Source organism: Labrus mixtus, chromosome 1, assembly GCF_963584025.1.
Source record: "Labrus mixtus chromosome 1, fLabMix1.1, whole genome shotgun sequence".
In the NCBI taxonomy this organism is placed as follows: Eukaryota; Metazoa; Chordata; class Actinopteri; order Labriformes; family Labridae; genus Labrus; species Labrus mixtus.
Genome location: NC_083612.1, coordinates 11616042 through 11641428, shown reverse-complemented (window position 1 = coordinate 11641428; position 25387 = coordinate 11616042). Strand labels below are relative to the sequence as shown.

The 25387-nt window shown below is 39.6% G+C and overlaps 1 protein-coding gene across 1 annotated transcript in view; it reads right to left on the bottom strand.

Annotated features, from left to right (window-relative positions):
* The window catches only part of luzp2 (leucine zipper protein 2), a 180516-nt gene that overhangs the window by 43121 nt on the left and 112008 nt on the right, over window positions 1-25387 (bottom strand). Inside the window, exon 6 of the mRNA XM_061064183.1 lies at window positions 2221-2283. Within this exon, the coding sequence (XP_060920166.1) occupies window positions 2221-2283 (63 nt within the window). The remainder of the gene's footprint in view (window positions 1-2220; window positions 2284-25387) is intronic.

The window sequence follows — 25387 nt, the reverse complement described above, 5'->3', positions numbered from 1 at the left end:
TATATACATTTCTTTTTGGTTACATTTCAGAACTAAAAGACAGTAGATCAATATATTATGGCACTGTTGTGATGTTAGTCTGAAGTAATATGTGTAGGTTTGGAAGCTTAAATTGTATGTGATAAAGGGAGGAGGGGGGGTTAGGGAAATGAAGTTAGTCATTTAAGGACACGGATATTTCTTAAGGGTACAGATAACTCATTTAAGAGACCTAAATATCCCATCAATTTCCCATTGGATAACTGTCAGGCTGTATAATTGCTTGTCTTCACCTGAAAACGCAGGCGACTGACAATTGTTCTGTCATTCAAAAACCTTGACAACATCCTGTGTTGCATTGATCGAACATGCCTGAGCTGCCTCAGGGGATGTCAGGCTCACGGTCTCTCTAAAGAAAAGTATCCATCTCCACGTCAAGGATCCCGTCCATCAATGTGTCTGTGTCTGTTCTTTGTTGTACCAATCAAAAAATATTGCACACAGTATAGCTTGGATAAAGGCAACTCCAAAAAAGACTCACAGACTCCAAAACTATATATATACTATATAAATATTGAGCCTTGATCATACAGCACCAGCTGCACTCACTTGGGCATGTCATCAGGACACCCGTAGGTCCTGCTGCCTGGTAAGAGTCTGCATGGCTAAATTACCACATGAGCATCGGTCAGCGTGAAGGCAAAAGCAGCAGTTCAAAGCTCAGCTCAAGGCTTCACTGAGGGTGTGCACCCGCTGGACGCTGCTTACCGTAACATCTGGCAGCTGAGTTTAAAGTTGAAGGAAAAGTAGACGGCAGCAAAAAAAAAAAAAAAAAAAAAAAGACACTTTAAGTGCACTTACTCAAACCTGAGTTTCTCAGATTGCACAGTGCCACCATCAAAGAGATGTTGGACATAAGTTGCTCTGAGATTCACTGGACAGCAAAAGTCAAACAAGTGTGTGTGAGTGTGTGTGTGTGTGTGTGTGTGTGTGTGTGTGTGTGTGTGTGTGTGGGGGGGGGGGGGGGGGGGAAGAGACAGACTTCATTTGACCGTTTCTGCCTCTAAGTCTTTAAACAAATGTGGTCTCCATCTTTTGTGAATCCACCACCAAGTTTTCAAATCACACTTACAATAATAGAACACACATTAAATGGTTAATGGTATATGGACTTGAGCTTGTTTAGCGCTTTTCTAGTCTTCTGACTGCTCAAAGCACTTTTACACTGCAGATCACACCTACACATTCACACACTGATGGCAGAGGTTACAATGTAGTGAGACCATCAGAAGAAACTAATCCCATTCATACACATTCCTACGCCGCCGACGAAGCAGCTGGATCAGGCTTAAGTGTCTTGCCCAATGACACAGCAGACATGTTGCTGCCGGAGCTGGGGATCGAACCCTCGCTGTTGAGAGACGACGACTCTAACAACTGAGTCACAGCCGCACATTACTACATGATAACAACACAAGTGTTAGCACAAATTTATAATAAAAACCAAAGCTATGGAAAGCCGTCAGATCTTCTGTAATTTTTCTGGTCCAAAGCTGCCACGAGAGAAAAAGACAGTAACGATAGTCTTTCCAAATTAACAGGTCGATTCACCTGGATTATAACAACGTCCAGAATTGCACAAATAGAAAGGCAACATTTTGGAATATTTCCAATGCATTTGTGAAATTTAGACGGGTTTGCCTGCCGTTTTTGATTCTTAAAAACAGGAAATGACCAAACATAGTGTGCTTAGGATTCCTATTTTCTGCAGTGACATCAAAACAGGAAGCAATATCCTTTGATTTTTACTATTCGATCATATCGAAGATTAACATTTGTAATGATGACTACCCTTGAAACATGTTTTTGGTTCGTTTTTTTGTTTTAATTTGAAGCCCACATAAATCCCAATATTCCACATGTGCTCCATATTTTGTAACATCTAAGCACATGTCATCACATCCTGAAAACCTGGATAATTCATGTGTTTAGTTCTTTAAGAGTGATCGAAATAAATCCCTTTAATTTTAGAAGAAAAAAAAAAACTGAAATTATTATAATTACATTGACCTGCATTTTCAGTTATCTAAAACAAGTTGTTTTTGTTACCTCAAAAAAATGTACTGCAACATCTTATCCTGAAATTCACCATTTCCAAGAAACAAAAAACAATTGAGTCTTTGGATCTGAAAAATATTGATGTAGGTGATGAAACAGAATGTACTGAAAAATAATCCTTACCTCTTCAGCATAGGCGTCACAGAGTTTGTGTCCCGAGAGCAGCTTATTTTTCAAGCTCTTGTTCTGAAAAAGAGAGCAGAGAGAAAGAGTGAATCCATTGGTTTCTGCCGTGTGTTCCGCACTACATGTTCCCGTAACATTTCTCAACGGTTTATAAAAAGAACTATTGACTCGGTGGGCCTCAGTTTCACCAGCAGGGCATTTGGCTGTCGAGGAGCTCTGACAGAAAGTGCTCGGTTGCCTCTTGATTTGAGACGAGGCCGTGGAGCAGACAGGAGAGTCCTGTCTGAGCGTCTGAAAGAGCACTCGTGCTCACAGGCATCTGAAAGGTCAGACGTGAAGCTCGGGGCCAGACCCCAAGTGAACTTTAAACGTGATCAGTAAGGCTTTAAAATCAGTGAATGACAGTCGTTGGAGAGATGCCAAAGCAGGGGTCAGAGGGTCTTGTTGCATCGTGACATTTTAGATGCTCAATGCAGTTTTCTAAACAATATGGAAACCTAAGACTGATTAATGACTAAGTAAGCACAACAGTGTGGTACACATACATAACATCTTCATGATAAAGTTAAAGTTAAATGGGGACTAAAAACACTAGATATTGGAAAAAGTCCTTCAAGGTACCACATAAAAACCTCAATGAAGAGCTTAAATCTCTTCTTCATTTCAAACATTTAAATTTTCACTTATTTTAAAATCATGCCTCATCTTAAATATTCATGGTTATTCAGATATAGTGACAGAACCTTATTGCCAAGTAAGTTTACACTTACAAATTGTTCTTGTTGATTTGATGTGAAAACACACAAACAGAAGTAACATAAAAACAAAAAGCAGGTATTACAAAGTGTTCCTTCTGTCTCAAAACTTAATTAAAGTTACTCTATAAACAATGTACAATACATTTTTTAGTGGAATGAAAGAGCAGTATAGTTTTATGCAGGGACTTGCAAGATGTTCCCATGGAAGTGTGCAAGAGCAGTGTGGATAAAAGAGACAATGGGCATTGTACAGACACTATAGTCCAGTGTGCATTCATATAACGGTTAGGGCAGATGTAGAGGCTTTAAGTTAATAATGCAGCAAGGAAACAAGGATTGTATCCCCAAAACATGTCTGTGAAGTTTCTTGCCTATAAACCCCTCTATTTCAGCCCTGCTCAGAACAGGCTGTTTCTGTGTCTGTAGCTTTAAATGCAAGTGAGCTGTGTCTGACCATGCCCCTCTGGAAGGGCTTGGGCAGTCTTGTAAACCATGCTGTATTGTTTACAGAAGAAAACTCAGAGGGCAGAACAAACACTTTGCTATGGGAGTGTCACCCACCTGGGTGAGGGATTACTGCCCTTGTGATGTCACAAAGGCCAAATCTACAAACGGCCTGTTTGAGCACACATTTTACACACAAGTAGGGTTTGTAAAAAGGCTGGGGACACATATTAGTGTAAAGTGTATTTTGCATAAAATGTGACCTTTAAGTCATAGTGACAGTCAAAGATAATTCACCAGGTTTCTGGTCAGAGGTTTAATTCAGAGACCATGATACCAAGATCTTTCGGCCTCAGTAAAATGGACTACTATCTATTTAAAATAAAGTAATGGCACAGACAAGAGGGGGCATGTAAAGGCACAAGAGAATGGGACCTTAAAGCAATAACAGCATTCAAAGAGACGAGATTTTCCTTTTTAATTGACAATGATCTGTTAGCAACATTGGCCACAAACCAACTTAATGTTCCGCCAAAAGTGCCCATCCAGATCTCAAGATGACCCAATAAAACAGCACAATGATCCATGACAAAAAGCTTGGCCAGGGTTTAAAAGAACCAAAATTGTACAGTCTCCTGCACTGGCAGTTAAGAGAAGGTCATTCGAGGCAGGATGTCTTCAGTGTGATTTAAAACGAGCCTGACTGTCGCAGAAATGTAATCACAGTGCAAAAAGTACAGCACGCGGTACAGTGTTCGGCAGTGCACACAACACAGTCCACCATTAATCAGAAAGTGTGCAACCAAAATGCAAAACTGATATGATGCATGAGGCTGTTTTAGTGCATGCTTGGTTACTTTTACATGGGACAAATACGGACAGAGCAGGGGGGGAATGCATATATCCACACAAAAATGAAAACACACAACTGTGGAATTCACATCACGCGCACATGTACAGTAAATGTGCTTTTAATGGTTTATACTGCAGCAAGCATCGAGCTTACAGCATGATTATACTGCTACTCTGAATATGTCACATCTAAGTTCCATGCAAGGAAGAAGTTACGCCTCAGTCGTCAAATCTTTGTAATCGCATGCAGCTTCATGCAAAACATTCTAAGAAATTGCCTGCTTTCCAAAAAGGAGTTTTTACTGAGAGGCTGGGGATATATAAGGCAAATGTTTCACAGATCCCGAACACGTGTTGAGGGAAATGGGGCCTAAAATTGCTTCATTGGCTCAAGAAACCGAAAGATGGTCCCATAACTTTGGATAATGACGGGAAATAACCGCCACTGTTACCTAACTAAGCCTGGTGTCACTCCTGTTTTATCTAAAGAAACAAATGCAATTAGAGGCGACTTTATCATCGCAACCAGGGGAGATTTATTAACCTTTTTCACTGAATCAACAGCACATTTAAAATTCTTAATGAGTTTATCAATGGGCTAATTACCTGTAGCTAAGGGTCTATTCTTCAAACCCACCCGGCAGTACTCAAGCGAGAGCAATGAATATTCATTCAGGAAAACCAAACCCTCTAATCAAACGAACAGAAATAGAAACCCTGCACAAGACGTCTGCTGCTGCTTTTCTTTTACAGTACAAACAGTACGGCAATACTACACAAACAAGTGCATGCAGCAACTCCTTTGCCACGCATGTTTTGCTTGTAACGGATTACAGTGTATGAGCTTAGAATGCGATGTAACAGACTTTGAAACAGCGTGATGGCTGATGCCAGCAGGGGGGCTCCTGAGCGTCGCCAAGGCTGTGGTGTTACTGAGCTTCTTTTTTTTTTTTTTTCCGAAGGCAGTAATCTTCTAACTGTGCCGAGAATGGACCAGAAAACCTTATCTCACCGTGGGCTATGTGGGAGGCAGCTCTGGGAAGATCCACATGGGAGATGACGTCTGGAACAGGCTATAAAAAGTTCATCTCCATGCCAAAGAATGACAATGTGGGCAATAAGTCAGTCTTGGAGCACACAATGCATTTCATTTCATTTACAAGAAGCAAGTGAAATCAAACATGATCTATTCGGAACATATTTTTCAGAAAGATGTTTTTCCAATACCCCAGATTAGGAACAAAAATGCCACTGTCAGCTTAAATTTAAGAGAGCTAAAAGTTGAGAATGAATTACCACAATGGATGAGGGACAATTTGATCGACGTTTCTTTTGTGTTTGTGCATGATGGTTCAGAAAAAGCTGTTCTCTTCTCCCCAGTTTCCATTAGTCAAAACTAAAAGTAGATCTAACAACACAGATTTGGGAATATTCATGAGTGCCGACAGCTATCTTCTTTTTGTATCTTTTTAACAGGCTGTGTTTTATTGCGCCACATTTCAGACACAGTTGGGGAGTCTGTCTGTCTGTTAGTCTGCCCTTCACAATCAGTAGCAGTTGGTGCCATTCTGGCTCCACTGACAGTGAAGTTTGTTTTCATCCACATGTAGCACCACTTGAAGCAGCTATTATTGAAAACACAATATTGCCGTGAGCAATTACGGCTTATAAACGGTGCATTAAATTAATTTAGGTGAAGATAACACATTTGGCGATTATGTAGCTGTGCTCTGATGATAGATTTTGCTGCACGATGTTGAAGACAGCTCAGTGTTATTAGGCGATAAGCCGGCTGTGAACCACAGGGACAGTTTGGGTGCAGATGGAGAGGAGGAATGTGCATCCACCAGCTGGCCTCTTGACATCTACATATAAATGATGTGGCCACCTCCACAATTCTCAATCTGTGTCAGGGCACAAAGTCACTGCATTAGAATTGAATACTGGATGACAATCATTCACAACGCAGCTGCAACTCTAAGTCACTCCATGATTCATTTGTTTATTTTCTTCAGCCATGCTAGCTTCACAGTTAGCATGGCCTCTTGCCGGGTTAAAACACATTTCAAACTGTTCAATGTACTGCCATGGCATTTGATAAAAACATGAACGTTCCAAAGACAATGCATCCAACTTACTCTGTTGATCCCTGACTTTTTCTTTTGGATCTGCATGAGCTTGAAATTTGTGTATTCACTTAAATATGGCACTATTTTTTTATTTTACCTTTATTTACCAGGCAGAATTGCTTGAGATCAAATGACCTCTTTTTCGAGCAAAGGCCTGGCCAGCACTAACACTCAAACATATCCCTATGCATCTTTGTACAGACAACATATTACGTTTTGCAAATTTTAATATCCTACCTGTTAAATACAGTATCTGCAAGTTAGCATTTGCATTGTGAGTCTGTTTGCATCGTTGCTAAAGTGTTACGCTTAAACGACTGCTACGCATACATGAAATGAGACGATTATTTATTGATCCCTAAGGGGAGAAATTTAAGAGTTGCAGCGACACAAGACATGAAAGGCAAGAAGTGGGGAAATAGGCAAGTAAGTAAATGGAAAACAATAAGAATAAATAAAATAAATCACAGCAAGTGGTATACATCCTCACACAGCTGCTAGCCTAGCTCCGAATCCTAAATCCTGTCTCCACTCTGCATATATCATGACTAAATCAACCAAACGTCATCGAGAGGATTTCTTTCTTTGGAATCATTTCTTATTGTACGACTAAGTCAAGTGTTAAGACGTGTCGCTCCAGGCTCCAGGCTGGGTGGCATCAAAAGTTTCTCGCCTCCACAAATGTCAAAACTTCAAGTCTCAAACCTTTTACTGTCACAAACAATCAGCGCATCGTCAACATATTTGGCCGGTCTTTGATAATCAATCTGGAAGTCTTAGTGTATGTTTTTGGATAATAATTTGCGTCTGCGTTACACTTTTAATTAAAAAGCAAACTTAAACTTCCAACATGGTCTTTAGGATTTAGGCTAACAAAAATGTGATTTAGCAGGCTTTAAAAATAACCTACATGGTTCTCACATACAACACGTTCTTGTCTCTGTGTTATTCTTTTGCAATTCAATTCTCACTCCTACGCACACCTGTACAATGTGCAGTATACAGTACATACAGTACTGTGCGTGCAGACCGAGCAGAGGTAATGAGCTGGGAATGCTGTTGTTTTGAGAGCAGTGTGGTAAAACCGGCCGAGTATCAAAAACCTCACTGTTTCACCTCCTCCACCCTCTCCTTGCAGACAGGCCACTCTTTGAGGATGTGTAAAACTGGCAGCTGTCACAAAATGTGACGTTGTTTAGCCTCGGGAATTACTGAGAGTGAAAATGAGATCCTCTGGAGCTTATATGTCACAGAGCATTATGCTAAATTGGATACACAGAGCCACATATGTTGTAGCATGTTGCTCCCACAGCGCTGTCATGGGAGAAAAAAAAAAGGAACATTTACCTGCTGCACATATTTTCCATTTTGAAAATGCAACAGCACACAATCCATCGCTCGTTCTCTCACATGGCTCTTGCTACTGATGCATGACAATCAGGGAGACCTGCTTCATCTATAAATCACACAAAGGAAATGTGCACAGTCTCAATGGTTGTATTAAGATTTATAATACACAATCATATCCGGTTTTCTCCTCCAAAAAAATGTTGCAATGAAGAATTCAAGTTATGTGAAATAAAATAGAAAGCCAACCAAATTTTCAGGGATGATGCACCAAAATTTGAGCAATCAGTCATCATTTGAAGGACATCTGCACTGCATGTCTATCTGGCTCAACCCACCAGAGTTATTTTCACACTTCATAAAGTGCTGATATGTCGACAGCCCCCAAGTGTTGATATTTACTGTCCATCTGGGTCAGCTTTCTCACTTCGCCACACATCAGCGTTGGATCCTTTTAGCCTTGTGATAACACATTTTATTATTTAATTCTGATCAAAATGTTTCTCACATTAACACCACAGAGTGTGAATGTGTAATTAGCTCTGCCAGCTTGCATATTTATTTCTTAAACCACTTCAATTCCCAGTGTGAATAAGGGGAAACCACCTCTGCATGCAGCTCTTTTCTTCTCTGCCTCTTCAAAGTTTAAACACATCGTTTTACGGGTGATGCAGAGTTCGCATTTTTTACTTTCAACAAGTAGGGTCACCCCGGATAGGGCGTGCACAGGAGCCTGACACCACTGAGGGGTGGCAGCAAGGCACTGTTCATACGTATTTACAACATACAACATATTTCACTTTAAAAGGTCAATAAGCTTCATTGTGGAGACAGACTAAATGAAATGACAAGATGTGCCTGTGACATCACTGCTGTCATAGCTTTCACGTCTCAATTGTGAAAAAAAGATCTCATGATTCATTTCAATTAAAGGCCAAAACAAACCGCGCTGGGTTGGAGCCATGGTTTAAAGTGGATGTCACCAAAAGCAACAGATTAAAATAATTTCAATACATCCAGAACTCCTCTGCTCGTCTTCTCACACACTCCTCCACTGGCTCCCCATCCCCCAGCGTTTCCACTTCAAACTCTTCATCCTCACCTATAAAGCCTGCGCACTCACGACTGCTGACGCAAACCTCCTGTCCCCCCCCCCCCCCCCCCCCACCCCCCACAGGAATAACAATCGGACCAGGGGGGACAGGCCTTCTCCATTGCCGCTCCCACCCTCTGGAACTCTCTCCCAAAAAACATTAGAGACTCCCCAACACTCATTTCCTTCAAGAAATCCCTAAAAATTCACCTCTTCAACACTGCCTACAGCCAGTAACTCTCATCCTTCTTCTTTTTCATTACTTCTTTGTTGTTTTGTTCTCGTCATTTTTGTTTTGTCTTTGTTGTTATTCCTTGTTAAAGTGTCTTTGAGTATCTAGAACAGCGCAATATAAAACTTACTATTATTATTATTATTATTATTATTATAAGAGTGAAATTTTTGTCTTAAAATGCATTGGTTTAATTCTTAGTGGACATTTGAATGATTTTATGTTTAGAAATACCTGAAAAGGGAATTTTGGCAAACTAATCTTTATAACAGGAGTAATTAAGAGAAGATAGGCGAACTGGCTCTTCACTGATTTCCTGAATTGTCCTCATGACCTACCAACTGGTGATTACCATCTTTAGATAGGTGTGATTGTCTTTAAACAGATGGTCTGCTATTGTTGTATTGTTTTACATGTTCTCTGATGCATGGATACTGTAGGAGGATTTTCTTTAAGAAGCAGTGTAAGCTTACTGTCGTGAGGGAACCATTAGCAGAATGTTTTCTCTCTGTGAACATGTATAAAAGGTTTCCTGAATCATAGCACATCGTGTTCGTATTTCTCTTGAGAACTAGCAATTCTCATATTTTTGGAAGAAATTTCAGTCACACAAGTGCCCAACATTAGTTGTAGCAGATGGCTGTTCTTTTGTCTTTAGATATTGAGACATTTGTTATGAATTGGCATTAAAAAAATAAGGGTCGAGATAAAGACAGTGAAAAGTGGTCCAGAGTCTGTCATGGTTAATGTTATCCTTTCATGGAGGCAGAGAGAGCTGTACCATTATCTGACTCTAACGATATGGTGCTCAAAATAACAGAAAGCAGGTTGAGTTGATCACTGGAAACCCACACTTCATTGTGACTCACATTAAATGAAACATGAAAACATGTTGATAGTTGTTATGTCACCGGTGTAGGGAAACCACACTTACAGTATGTACAGCGAGATGGGACCCAATAGAAGGCACTCGATGCACCAGTCTTACAAGACGGCACTGCAGACGGCGGCTTCAGTTTGCTGGTTCTCATTGTTTTGACACACTTGCATTAAAAAAAGTAGGTTGTGCATAATTTTAAAAAAATCATCTATTTTTATTGATCTATCTTTATAATATGGGTACTGCCATTTTTGCTGCATTTTTTAACTTTACTCATTCTATGTAATTGTCAAACACCAAACTCATTTTGAATGCCTAAACCTTTATGACGGTAAAATCCAATTCTGACTCTGATGAATTTGAAATGTAAGATTTAAAAGATCCCAGAAGCGTCTTTAAACCATAAGTCTAATTAGCACGGTTGCAGCGTCAGGAGTGATGCTCAGTACAAATGTAGCGAGAGAAAGAAAATTGTCATTCTTGCTTTTGAGATGTCAGTACAGATGGGTTTAGTAGACAGCAGTGATTTAACTGCTTTGTTGTGCCTCAGTATTCATCTTTACCAATTCTTTCCAGTTGGTTACATAAAATAATTGTATAATTATGAATTGTATAATATGTTCCATTGGCAAAGTTCCTGTTCTGCACAAAATACTTCCAAACACATATTGCTGAAGGAATGGCATTCTTCTTTTCATCACAGTTCTGCATGTAGTTTATTTAAATCATATTCATGGAGCCACCTATAGTAGAGGCTACAACTGTCAAAAATAAAACACACGGAGAACTACTTGAATCTACATAATCCTTTACTACAGGCTAATTAAAATTCATCTATAGTACATGTGCATCAAAAAAAGGCCGTTCATTAATCAGAATGGACTCAATGTCAGCTCAACTGTAAAACCCTAAAACTTAACGATGAATATATCAAAACAAATACTACACAGCAGGACCTCCCTTTCCCCAAGTCTCCATTTACACCCTTATAAATAATAATCAGATAATTATGAATAGCAGAATTAGTTGTTGCTGACCTTTCTCCCGGGTCTTGGTCTTCCAAAATGCTTTGTAATAATGTGATAAAAAACCATACTTGGGGTCGTTCTACTTGACAGACTCTGTCATGTATTAATGATCAGACTCTATACATACCATAATCAATTACAATCTCTGCCAGTACAATCCGGCAGGCCTGACTGCTTTCCCACAGCTGGGGAAAAAATAAACTCACATCACAAGAAAAACGTGACGGGGCACTTATGTAGCTGTTGAACGCATCTTAAATAAATGATTTGCATTAGTAAAGCAAATGTTCAGTGTGGATAAGCTATTAAATATGACATACCCCCCAGACATCTGAGAGGGCCTTTGGCAGCTGGAGCTCAACACATCTTGGCAGCTTTGAAGGACTCTCTGGGTCAAAGGAGGGATTATGTGTAAGTGTAAAGATTGCTTTCTTGTCACTGTTTCATTGTATTAAAACATAATCATATGCAGTATGTAAACTGTACAGGTATCAAGGTTATCTAGTAGTTAAAAGATTGCCCCTGTCAGCCCCATTCATTTATCTGTGAGTTAAATATTGAACCTCTTTTACTCTCACAGTATAGTATAAACCCACAAGGGTCTAAATGTAAGCAAAATACTGCAAGATCAAAGATGGCTGTTATTCATGTTGTCAAGATCTCATAATCTAAAGCTTCAATCTGTGCCAAACATTAAGTAAACATCCTGAAGAGCAAGACATGACATGAGCAACCCAAAAACCTGTTAAAAGTCAGTTCCAATAAGACGTTTAGCCTCCTGGTTCGCTTTGTGTCCATTTATTCAGAATTCTTTCATATTCACATTGCCTCATGTGAAAAGCTGCTTTTTTTTTTAAAACTCCCTCATATCGTCACTCATTTGTATAGTATGTTGTAGATTCTCCACAAGGGGAAGATTTGTTGTTATTGTCCAACTTAACTTAATGCAGACATGTACCATGCTATCAAAAGAAACATATTACAGCAAATAATAACCACAGATGGAGATACAGTCTATCAATAACCCCTTAATATTCCAATCCAGCCAGCTCTCCCCTAGGTATGTCTTGGCTACAAATTACAAAATGTCAGCTCCTGTTGGGCCAGTATTTCAGCTTCACTTCTGCACAATGGAAGGAGACAGGACACATTGTCCATATTCATCGTCTATTCATCGTATCGTGGACGGTACGGGACATCTGGGCCTAGTGTGAGTGGGCCCTTACTTTAATTAAGGATCTGATTACTTCCTCAATACTGCTATTTGATTGGGGGGAAAATGGCCATAACTGAACATTTCACACATTTATGCTGCACAGAATGGAATGACAGAAATAACTTTTCAGTCCTTTAAGAACTTTTGGAGGTAAGTCTAGATTCACCAACGTGTCATTGTCATTCATGAGCTTTTGCTTTGATAGAAATATTGTCCACATCCTCATTTGACCTGACCAGATGCGTCAGATTAGTTTTTCTTTATAGATATTGCCTCTACCCATCCCTCATGAAATAGCTGTTGAGTAGTTGTGTTGTGTGCCTGACAAGGCTTCAGGCTATTTGGAGGAGAGAGATAAGATGAACTCCATTGATCCTCGCAGGGAAATTGGGAACGCCTGGCGTTTCAAAGAAGAGATGAAATATTCCATGTGAAGTAGTCGGAATTACTGTCAGCATTATAATGGAGCCGCAGCCCATGTCTGCTTTTACTCACTCACCTGAACACTAATAGTTCCTGGTCTCCTTATTCATCAGCATTCTGTGTATAACTTTAAGGTGGAAAAAAAGTGGCAGAGTAATCTAAAAAATCTGATTCTGAGAGTCAGTAATCATAAGCCTTGTTCACACTTAGACAAAACTCTTTAGTTGTCTTGAAGTGTTTTGAGTGAGCTGCATGTGTGAATGCAAACAGCCACATTTTTCACTCCGACTATATCCATAGTTCCTCCTGGCAGCCCGTGAGAATTTTTTCTGCAGATAGTCTGATTGAGCCGTGAGAACACAGCAGGATATAATCAGGAGAATTCAGCTTGAGCGAGTACGAGGGGTTGGTGATCTTTATTTTCTGCGATCGATTCATGGCCATAAATGTATGCACGCGACCTGTGCAGTCTCCGTGCACATAATTACTCTTCTGCATTATGGTAAATGGTAAATTAACCTGTATAGTTATTTTCTAGTCTTCTGACAACTCAAAGTACTTTTTACACTGCAGGTCCCACCTACACATTCACACACTGATGGCTGAGGCTTCTATATTAAGTGACCATCAGCTTTAACTTATCTTTACCGCTGTCATTGGGCGAGACGCGGGGTTACACCCTGGACTGGTAGCCAGCCAAAATGTTTCATTGTTAACTAAATATAACATGCTGTATACCTTAAAGCCTGTCTTTAATATACAATTTGCAACACAAACAAGCCTTAAGAGACATTAAGGGACAACAGGTTTCAGCATTAATGTGGCTCTAGGTTTAACAATTGTCCTACACAATCAATACGCTGTAGATTGGAGTATTGATTATACCTAATGGTGTTTAAAATAATCTTCTGCCTTGATACCACAAGAAGAGTTTCTGTTTTATTTGTTCCATTTATATAAAAGTTGATAATATGTGTTGGAAGAAGAACGGCAACATTGGGGGGTGTGAGCATCAGCACCGTATAATGGTCTTCCTCCAGTGAATTGTGAACTGGGCATTTTGTAAAGGAAAGAAGGTACCATATTCCCCCTCTACTTAATGACAGTCTAATGTATTTGCTTACAAGGGTGTCACAGTACATCACATGGAAAGTAAATTAGCTTCATGTACTAAGCGAGGCACTTGGTTGTTGATGTCAGGAGATGTGACAACTCTTCCTGTAGCTGTGCTCATTATGTAAATGACATTGCTTCTCATTGAGAACTCAGCTGTTTGTTTATGAGGGACATCAGCAGAAGGATGTCATTGTCATAAAGCGTTGTTTTGTTACCATCATCATCTGGAAAAGTTTAATGTGATACACATTTACTTTTTAAATCACATCTGTACTTGTTTTTCTAACACTCATTGCAGACAAACTTTTTAATTTGATATTATAAAAAAAGAGTTCACTAAGAAAAATAACAGAAGGACTTTAACTTCACCAATCTCGCATGGTATCTTCCAAGTAGGAGGTTAGCCTCCATACAGTATTTAAAGGTTTACCTCTGACCTTCTGCCACTGCGACCCAACCTCGAATCAGAGGAAGAAAATGGAAAATGGATGGACGGATGAAATTGGAATTTACCCAGGATAATAAAATGCATCTTTCACTCTAATCAATATGAACAATACAAATGGTTTTGTAAAGGTTTGATCACACAGTACGAGGTCTATCGACAGCTTTAATCATTTTAACACCAGGAGGGAAGGAAACACTTAATTCTCACAGGTGATATTATTGAATGACCTCTGTCTTTGGAAAATGTTTTTCATGTAATGTTCAGATAAATATGACATTACATATCACAGACATGGTGGATTTGCAGAGGATTAGATCAATCTTGATAGAGAGAAGCATAGCTAATGTTTCATCATACTTCTCCCTGGAATATCAATTTGGCCAGATTGGAGCTTTAGCCCGAATACACAAGACATCACAAACAAAACAATGAGATAATAATCTCACAGTTTTACCAAATTAAAAAAGTCAATTCAGACTAAATTAACTTCTAAATTTAAATTTCTTAAATGTTTTTTTTTTCAATAGATTTTGGACCTTTTTGAATTCATGCATTACGTCATTGGGTAAGTGTTTCTGTTATACATCAATTCTTCCATTAGTACAAAGCCATCTTCATGCTTGAACATGAGTTTATATAATGCAATTCTACTTTTATATATTCTCTATTTTTCTTCTTTAATGGCCTGTGGTTTGATGGGCCTGTTGTCAGTCTCTTATACATCCTCAATAGTCATGTTACATTAAAAGTTTATCAAAGTAAGAATAAAAGCTGGGGCGCCAGATAGCAGAGCAGTTACTGTATGTCGCATGCACCATGTACGGAGACTATAGTCCTCACGCAGTGACTGTGGGTTCAAATCCAACCTGGGCTCTTTGCTGCATGTCATCCCCCACTCTCTCCTCCCAACATCTACTGTCTCTCTTCAGTTGTCCTATCCAATAAAGGCAAAAGGCCCACAAATATAACTATAATAAGAAAGTAAGAATACAATCTAACCATTATGTACGCATAAGATTTTGTCTCATTAGATGATTTTTTATTCAAACTCAGTTAAATTGAATGAAACAAAATGCAAATTGTGATAGAATGAAACATTAGGGAAGTTTATTATCAACCCAACTAAAGGACGTCTCAGGCAAAAACAAAAAAAATCATAATAAAGGAATATTTATGTTTCCAAGATATTGCTCTTTTCTAAAACACAACAGTGTTTGTCAGGTCTATAGCTATTTTGTGATGTCTTGACCGGGCACTGTGATGTCAAGACAATTTGAAATAGCATCTCCTGTGTTGTTCCAAAGTTATTATTTTTAATAAAATAAGAAACAATACAAAATATCAAAACCCTAAAATGTTATTTTTGTCATCTGAGAGAAATATGTGAAGTCGCAGCATTCATCAGTCCAGAGGCACTTGGATGTATTTCTGTACAAAAAACAGACCATCCAATTTATAATGTCACAGCAGAATATCACAGAAAACTGGTCACTTGTCCGGAGGCTGAGCGGCCAGAAATCAATATCCAGTCAGGCTGTGTGGAATAAAGCAACCCTGCTAAGTGACAGCATGACACCGTTCCCCTGAACACATGCGGCCTGTCTGCACCTCTCTCAAACAAGTTTCTATGATTCGGGTTCAGCTCCAGTATCCATGAAACTGCACACAGAGAAAATTTGGTTTTATGTGCAAAACAATGAGGAGAGTGACACAAATTTAATCCCACTCGTAGAAGAAACTCAAAGACTTATGCATAAATGTAGGAGCTGCCAGCAGGTGGCTGAGTTGGCCCGACAGACATCCCACACACTGCAAATGAGGAAGTATAATTTTTCACTTCAACTTGCCACAAAGCTCAGAGAGAGGCAACTCTGCGATGACGGGGGTAACTTTGTGGCTGATTGTTACCTCGCTTTCACTGCAGAGGAGAGGGTCGATATGATTCAGGGTTCTAAGACGCCTTGTAAGATGCAGCGGTATGTATGAATCTGGATCATCAAAGCCCCTCACTAAGATCAGACTGTCTGCTCTGCAGGCAGAGTTCCTACTGCGTGAATGAGGACATTTGACTCTACATCTCAGCAAGCATTCAATTGGTCATTTGGAATGAAAAAGATGCCTTGACATTGAGGTTAGAGCTAGATAAAAGATTAAAGCATGGGTTTAGGTTTTATTTAAAACATATTTGAACAGCATTTGGTCTTCACTCTTTTCCAAGGTGTAGTTAGGGCATGTTTTGAATTGAAATATAGCCATTTCATTTCTGTCAAAATAAGGTTTAATCCATGTGTCTATTAGCTAACTTATCACAAACTCAAGTGCTGACGGTGCCTAAAGATGTTCCTAGTCGAGCAGTAGTGGTCAGTTTGACACAATAGTCTACTCGTCTAGTACTAGGAAGAATGTGAGATATTTTACACATAAATACACCAGAAATCAATAAATCCTCTGTAAATATCTCTCTGAATCATGACTGTCTGCAACGAGTGAGAAGAGGGAGGCTGTGTTGTTGTTGGAGCTGTGTTTTTGTCAGGTTTACATGGACGGCTCGGCCGACTCCTCTCCTTGCGTATGAAAGCTGTTTTAGTCAAGTGCTACAGAAAATAATTTCAATATAGTCAATGCTTATTTTAATGTCACGCAAACGTATCGCGGTCATTCCGTGTCAAATGCATGCAAAGTGATGCTATGCGCTAACTAAAGTGTGCTAACATTAGCCTGCCAACACAAAAATGCAAGACAAAGGCAATTGCGGCTCGAGCCAAGGACAATTTTGTCCGCCGCTTGCACTTTGGTGTGTCGCTGAAGGAGAGCGAAGTCCTTAGTATGAGGCTGGTGTCGCCAAACAGCAGTTTGTTTTGGTTTCATGCTGGCGCTCAAGGGCGACATCTACTGGATCAAGAAGTCGCACATTCTTCCTTTAGGCTAAATTCTGCCTCTGATAAAGTAAGTTAAAAGTACAAGACAATAATAACAAAACAGAAATAGTAAGTCTTGACTACTTAATTTAACACTGTAGGCACACAGTCAGAATACTGCTAACCACAATAAAAAAAATAAAAAGGGTAAATTTAAATACGTCAGAAAGAGTTGCAAGCGGACCTGAGGCTGCTGCTTTCTGTAGGCTGATTCAGTTAGCTTTACTCAGGAGCTGCTAACTGGCTACACAGTCAACATTATTTATTCACACAGATCAGCATATACATAACAGCACCCTATTCACAACAGCTATAACTTAACCAGCGCTTACCTGGACAGCCTATACCGACTTTAACTTAAAGCATGGAAATCACACCCTTCCCTGTGTCTGCAGTACAACCTCTCACGAGGGGTTAGACAACATATTGATCCAGAAATACATTGTTGGACTTGTCTGATACAATTATTGAACCACTGGTGCCAAGAATCAATATTCTAATTAGAAATAAAATGAGGCACTGTCAACAGATCTCCCCGTCAGAGTGACTCACCGTGTCACTACTTCATGACTTCACACAGTGGTGCTCATGACAGGAATGAGGCTAATGTGAACAAGAGTTAACTGGCAAAAGAAGAAGCTGACGGTGGGACAAAAGAGGAAGAAGAAGAAGAAGAAAGTGTGATACTGTGAGACAGTTGTGAAAAGAAGTAAATGGATGAAGCCTGATAAGGTGATAATAAGACGTAAATACATCAATCCTGCCTTTTTATGGGCAGTTAACCAGATATCGTGATGCCTCATTATATGATTGTCTTCCAATATAACAGTTGCTGTATTGTGATGTTATAATCATCGTGAGACATTCACATATCGCCTCACTTATTGCATTGTGAGTTACCCTGCCTCCCACATTTCTGCCAAATAACACAATCCCACTGCCTTGCCTAACCAATGAAAACTTGGCCAACTACGACTCTTTTTGTGAACTAATTCTGGATTTACTCTTACTTCACAGCCCTAAAAAATGTCCAACTTAAATTGATTAGAGCAAGTAGAACTGCATGTATCTGCAGTTTTTTGCTGCCTTGATATGTATGGAAGAGCTGTACAAAAAGGGAATAAGAACATCTTTCATCTCAGATATCTGCGTCCATGGGCTTTAGGATAACTCAGGCTGAGGTACTTTATGTTCCATCTTAGCCGCCTTGGACAGATACAGTGAAAAGGAGTTTGTTCCCGTCTGATTGTTACACACAAAGCTGCACAGAAAATTAATTGCAAAACTAGAAACTTGACTGTGACAGCATCCCAGGAGTTTTATGTGCATAAAGGAACATTTTGGAGCAGCCAAGTGCTGCTAAATGTGGAAGATATTTTGAACCTAACAATTCATTATAAATGAAGCATCCCCTCGGCTGTACATGCAGTGCAGCAATAGATTAGAGACTTGTATCTGTGACTGCTGAAACTGTACTGTTAGGAAATGGTTTATAGTTTCAAACTAATTGGACAATCCAAGGCTATGAGAATAATGTATGGGAATTCTGAAAGTGGGAAATATTACCTGTAAATAAAAGAAGATTGCTGTATTGGCTGTGTCTCGGGCGGTAATTTGTCTTTTTGTTTATTACAGCACATTGGCAGTGTTGGGAGGAAATGCAGATTGAATGCGAGCCGCCCCTGCAGGGCTCCCAGAGGAAACACGCCCTCTTGTGAGTGTGAGATACTGAAGCAACACACTCTGCTTTCACGCTTACCTGCCACTCCAGATTTCCTCACAGACAAGCTACACAGGATTACTGTACTTCATGATTTGAATATTCTCTAAATAGACTTTTTCCTCTCACAGACTTTGTTAGATTAACACTCACTGTGTTCATATACTCTCTGCTCATGGAAGACCTTGTGTCTGTTCTCCTGCAGGGATTTAATAAGGCCTCACTATATTTGGCAGTTCCCTCGCTTAGGGTTTTCAGTTCTAATTAAAACAACACATTACAACGTTACTCACCCTGACGTCATCTCTTGCATAAGCTGCCCATGCTGATAATGAATTAACAAATAACAGAGCCAGCACAGCAGCCTCTGCTACAGATGAACTTTGCCATTAATTGACTGACTTGAATAATTAGAAGTGGCCACTCTGACATCATCCGCAACAAACCCTTGACAGCATAATTTTGATTATGCCATCAATTTTTACTTGTCTGTGTCCTAGTTGACAGGCCGCAGTGGTTTTTACCATTCCTACTCTTTGTGGGACTTAGTAGGATTGCATAATGATTAGCTGCTAGTGATTAAGACAATAAATACAGCAAGAAATTTTTAACTGAGGTAATGAATCAGAGAAGTATAATTTTCCTGTCTGGTTCCGTGACATCACCCCCTACTGGCCATTGCAAAGACCGCAGATTCAAGGCACTTTGACATTGGCTTCACTTTTAAACCAGAGGCTATGTTCCCTTCTCAAATACAGTTTATCAGCTTACTCCTTTCTTCAACCCCCCCCCCAATCTACTGAAGGTCTATAATCATTATAGCTCATTATAGCTCAAGGCGTCTTAATTCCTTTTACTTAAAACTCTGTCACCAAAAAAACGACTCCTGTAACTAACACAACCAAAACCAGGAGCAAAGAAAAAACTCATCAAACGTTGGATTCTGGAGAATACTTATCTCAAAAAGTTTGTGCAACAACAGAGCTAATTATAGAGCACTTATATCCAAATTAGACCAAGATGCTTCTCATAGACATACAGATACAGATAAAGATAACATGTCTACTTTTAGGTTGGTGTTCATAAAATGATGCAACTGTACTAATCTGACTGAGAAAACAGAGTTCTTTTGGTTTTGGAGCCCAACCCTTAAGTTTCTTTGTGTATACAGGATGCATTTTTCGTGAGCATTTGCACCCTGACCTAGCTCAGCTGAATTGCCTTTCCTCATATATGTATCTATTAAGGTCAACAACAATACTGTACAAAACAACCTGCTTCATTAAGTCCTCTGCATGTAGATTTTTGCAGCATGTAGTTTCACTGCAATTTGCAATAGTGAAAAGACTCCAACACCAGGTGTACTAGCTTATTGTTCTGTTAGACCAACAGATTTAGAAGCTGCTCCGCCCAGGGTAGGCAAACAACTTTTCATATTATGTAATCAGCTATAAGATGGAGTGAGAGACAAGGTTTGAAAAAAAAAAAAAGCTTTAAAGAATTTTTCATTAAGTAGATATCCAAGATAGATTTACCTTAATGTTGTTTCCTCCAGCAATGACTTTAGCACTGCTCTCATTCAGTGCTGCAGGACACAAATGCAGTGCTTTCACATTTGGAACAAGCTCCCTGGTAATGCCATAAGGCAGATACTGACTCAGTATTTTAGCTTGAACTGAGGACTAATTTAATTAATGCAGCTCACAATAAAGAGCGGTTCTATGACTGGCACAAAACCATTTTCTCTCTTGCCTGCTCCATAGAAAAAGATGAGAATCACCGGTAGCAGCAGATTCTTTAAAGGAAGGTGCTGTTAGCTGGTTGATAAAAAATAAGTGATGTGAATTCATTCACTCATGACTACGATTTTGACACTGACTGAAAAGAGGAGAGAGTTCCACAATCATTTAACCCACTGAGCCACATTCAATCAAACGCTATGCTGTCCAAGGAGGTGGTGCGTCTGTGTTTCTATGGTGAATACATGGATTCACAGACAAGTCTTATGGGTTTCATCTTGATCTCAGTGGAAGGGGAATCAATGCTGTATGTAGAGAGTTCTTAGATCAGATGGTGTTTTAGTGCTGGAAATTGTGTGAAATGAGCATGATGTTAGACATTTCAAGAACATGCCCACCGACAATAGAGAGAAACTCAAAAGACGTACATGAAAGAGAAACGGGTCTGACACTGAACCAGCAGGGTGCATGGGCAGTCTTACTCTGTGAAACTATTCAGGGACATTTTCACACACCCGAACACTTCATTCTATGAAGTTTGATTCCCATTCAAAGCTTGAATTTCCTTGTCTTCCTTAGCTTAATTATTACCTTTTTTCGTATATAGGGAAGCTGGTAATTGTAACTTACTATTGGCTCTTGGTAGTTTTAGTAATTTATGTTAATTTAAGCATGTTGTTTTCTACTATATTATACCTTTATTTACTGGTTGCATGCATCCACATTTTAAAACAGTCTGGGGAACACTGCTTTCATCTGGGTATAATCTCTAATGTTTGACAGCAATAACAGAATCATACTTTCCCTGTGTCTTGGTTTTTTAGGGGGGCTCATCTGGTTAGTTGATGTTTGTGAGATTCTTGTGCTACTTCCATATTGTGTGCCATGTTTGCATATTGCCATGGCAACCTAAGACACATGGATTTGTTGTACTGATTTTATTTGCATCTCAATGAGGTGCCCATACCATCCCGGTGTCTGGTGTTCAGCGAAGAGAGTCTGAAGGAACTGGATAGATTTTTTTGTTGTATATGGTGAAAAAATCTTATTACCTGAACATTTTGCATTCCTGTTTTGCCTGGATCCACTCCTGTAGACTATTTATAAATGAATTAGTGCCAAGCTGTGTTGTGCAACCAATGAGGTGGAATAAAGACAGTGACATCCGCTATCTACTCCTGGCCTCCCAACTTATCTTTAGATTTTCATATAATCCCAGGATGGAGGGACATAATGACAATACGATTTTCAATCTAAACAAATAATTTGATTTAGGGTTCAAGCTCAAGGGTCCAAAGCAGTTGGGGGTTCAGTGCCTTGCAGTGCTGAGATCCTCTAGCAACCATACCAATTCCACAAACTTTGGTCCATACAAAGACTTGAATGGACTTGGTAAATGGTAAAGGGAATTGAGTTTGTAGAGCGCTTTTCTAGTCTTCAGACTACTCAAACCGCATGTCACACCTACACATTCACACCCTGATGGCAGAGGCTGCTATGTAAAGTGACCATCACAAGTGACTAATCCCATTCATACACATTTATACACTGCCGATGAAGCAGCGGGAGCAACTTGGGGTTAAGTGTCTTGCCCAAGGACACATCGGACATGTGGCTGCAGGAGCTGGGGATCGAACTCCCGACCTTCCGGTGAGAGGCGACCGACTTTACCAACTGAGCCACAGCCTGTAGAACCTGCCAACCTCTGGTTCTCTACCCAATCCCTACAGACCAAGTTACTGCCACCACTGGATGACCCATGGATAAAAATAAAATAATAAAGCCTCTGAAAAGTCTTTGATAGAAATGTGTTAGTGGATTTCACATCTTTTATTTAGTTACAACATTCTAGCCAGGGCAGGACATTGACTTGTTTCGAGGGGGTCAGCATTCAACCATTACTTTATAGCATTCAACCATTACATAAAATCAAAGTTTGAAATACTTTCCATTATGTCCATTAATGTAGCACATATAGAGTTAGACATGTAGTCAAGTGAGCTGTACATGTGCACTGTCCCAACATTTTCCAGAACTTTAGTTCAATGGCAATGACGGATTAGACCTTCTCTCATTAAAAAAAAAACAACAACACTGTCACTCTCACTGGATGTCAACTACACCATCATTCTTGCGTTACAAGTCGAGTCTGCTGTCTCTTCTATGTGAGCACAAACGACCGGGATGTACATCACCTGTCAGGTCTGTGCAAAATGTGACATCACCTGTCTCTTCCCATTTTTACTTAGACATCCATTTTTTTGCCTGTTAACTTTTCCTCTCGATTCATGTCAGTGATCATACGTGTGGAGGAGTCCCGATCGGGTCTCAATGGAGTTAAGGACCTCCTTGTGTTGAAGTAGTTTCTGAGGAATATTCTGATTGATGAGAAACAAAGGACGCTTATTTTTCAAGGCCTCCCCGGAAAACTTAGCAATTATTTTCAAATGTATTTTTTTTTTCAATAAGACAAAATGTGCCTACATTTACAGCCGTAAAGAGTCACAGAGGGAGTGTATCGCTGGGTTTAATGCCTTACACACACTTTAAGTACACATCACCCTTTGAAATGAGCAGTTCCTTTTCTCATTTCATCTGTGTTTTATTCCTCTTATATAACAACAAAAAGAGAAAAAAAACTGAACAGAAATGATATTCAAAACCAACCATCACATCAACAACTTTAAGGCAGCGATCTGTGGTATTTAATTAAGAAAATAAAAAAATAAAAGTTTATAATTGGATAGACTAAGATTCTATTTACCTCAGTGATCGTATCGCCTTCGTCTTTGTTTTGGTCAACTCACATATCGATGTTGTTTCCATTCTCTCCCTGCTTTAGTTTGCTGTCACTTTTCCTGGCATGATTGTCACAGAGAGATCCGGTAAACTGTCCCTCTCTGATGCATGATGTTTTGCTGACGTTTAAAAGGTGAAATTACATCAAGAAAACATGAAAGAAGGACAATGTCGGAAAAAGCCTTTTACACTACGAGAAGCATCAGCATGAGCAGCGAGGAGCGGAGTGTGGAAACGATGTCTATTACAACGCTCTGTGAGAAACTGATGAATGCCAGCAGGATCCGAGTCTGTCTGTAAATCACTCTCCCTCAAAATACTCATAATCAGTCCTGAAAGCGAAGCGTCGATGATGACTTCACAGTGATTTGTGGCCGTAAAGAATCCCCGCTGAAATCACATCACAACTCACAGCGATGGGCCGACATAAACACACATTTTAAACTGTAATGCCGGTGTAATCACGAGAGAAGGAGGTTGGCCCCACAGAGGTTTGTTTCATCTATATCAAGGGTTAGAATACATATAGCCAAGGACTTGTGAATCTGAATAAAGTAAAAACCATACAGCATAAAAAATACCTTACGTTTAGTTTGAGGGGGAACAAGTTATCAGAAGCACAAAATGAAGTGGCACTCAAGCCTTCCTTTTGTTAAGGTTTTGATTGTACTGAGGAATATATCAAAGATGTAGACAGCCTTTAGTTATATGAATAGGGCAGACACAATACAGACATCTTAGTGTAATACATTCTAATGCAACAACAATGCAGCCTACAAGATGACCATACTATTGAACCCACACCTTTCAACTGTATTCAATTAAATTAAATTAAATCTTATTTTTAAAGCACAATTCATACAAACGGAAACTCAATGTGCTGTACAGAAGAAAAAAATAAACAAACACAATACAAACTCATTTGTACTACGACTACACTACTACTGTAAGATGAGAGGAAGACTCTACAATGTTTTTGTAGTTATTAAGATGTAGTTGTGACATCTCTAATGGTTTGACAACAGTGTTCTATGGTTTAGAAAACCTTTTTTCGGGGGGGTTGGGCATAAAGATTTCTTAAAACCAATGCCAGTTGTGTCATTGTACACAGAGTACTGAAGGCTCTTACAACTGCTGCCTCAACATTGCTGGTTGCTCAGACAGTTTGGTCATTATAAAGAGACATATAGTTTCCCCACTATGTTTTACAATGTGTGAATGAACTTTACTTGTAAAGCTGCGCCATTTGAATGAACTGCAGGTTGGCCTGTTCAAGTCATAGTACAGACCAAATAATGACATTTTGGATTGGTTGATGGAGATGTGACGTGGGGTGCCCTTGAGCAAGGCACCAAAACCACAACTGCTCAGGTGTTTTTCGAGTGCAGCCCCTCACTCTGACACCGCTCCATTAGTGCATGTCCATAGAATCCTGTTTGTGCATGAGTGTGTCTTACTGGCCAGTGTGTTTGTAGGGTGACTCAATAAAAGAATGTAAAAAGCTGGATGTCACCCTGGGATTAATGAAGTTTTCAGTCTTCCTCTTCTTTCCCTGAGTTTAAGAATGTTTGTTATTTTCAAATTGGGAACTTGTGCTAATTAAGAGTTTAGTTGACTCTGCAATAGAAACATTCTAATGTATACATAGTTTCAACAACTGACTTCCATAATGTGCAGCCTTTTGTTATCATGCAGCACAGCGCTGTGACCCAACCATTGCAGCTTTTAGGTCTGTGTTGTTTTTACTCTAGTACTGTGTTATTTCTCACTTCTTTGCACAGCACTTTGACTCTACCATTGTTTTACGAAACAGCCTTATAAATGAAACTGCCTTGCTTTCCATTTCTGCACACGAGAACATTTTTAAAATTGGTCTCTGTTCCCCACACACAACCGAGTCATGACTCGCTGCATGTAGCCGGGACTTAAATGTCAGCATGTCACAGATGTCTGGGAACCTCCCTCTCTGTTGACCGCAAGTGACCTCTTCAAGGTGTAATTATAGAGGCCCTCAAGGCTTAG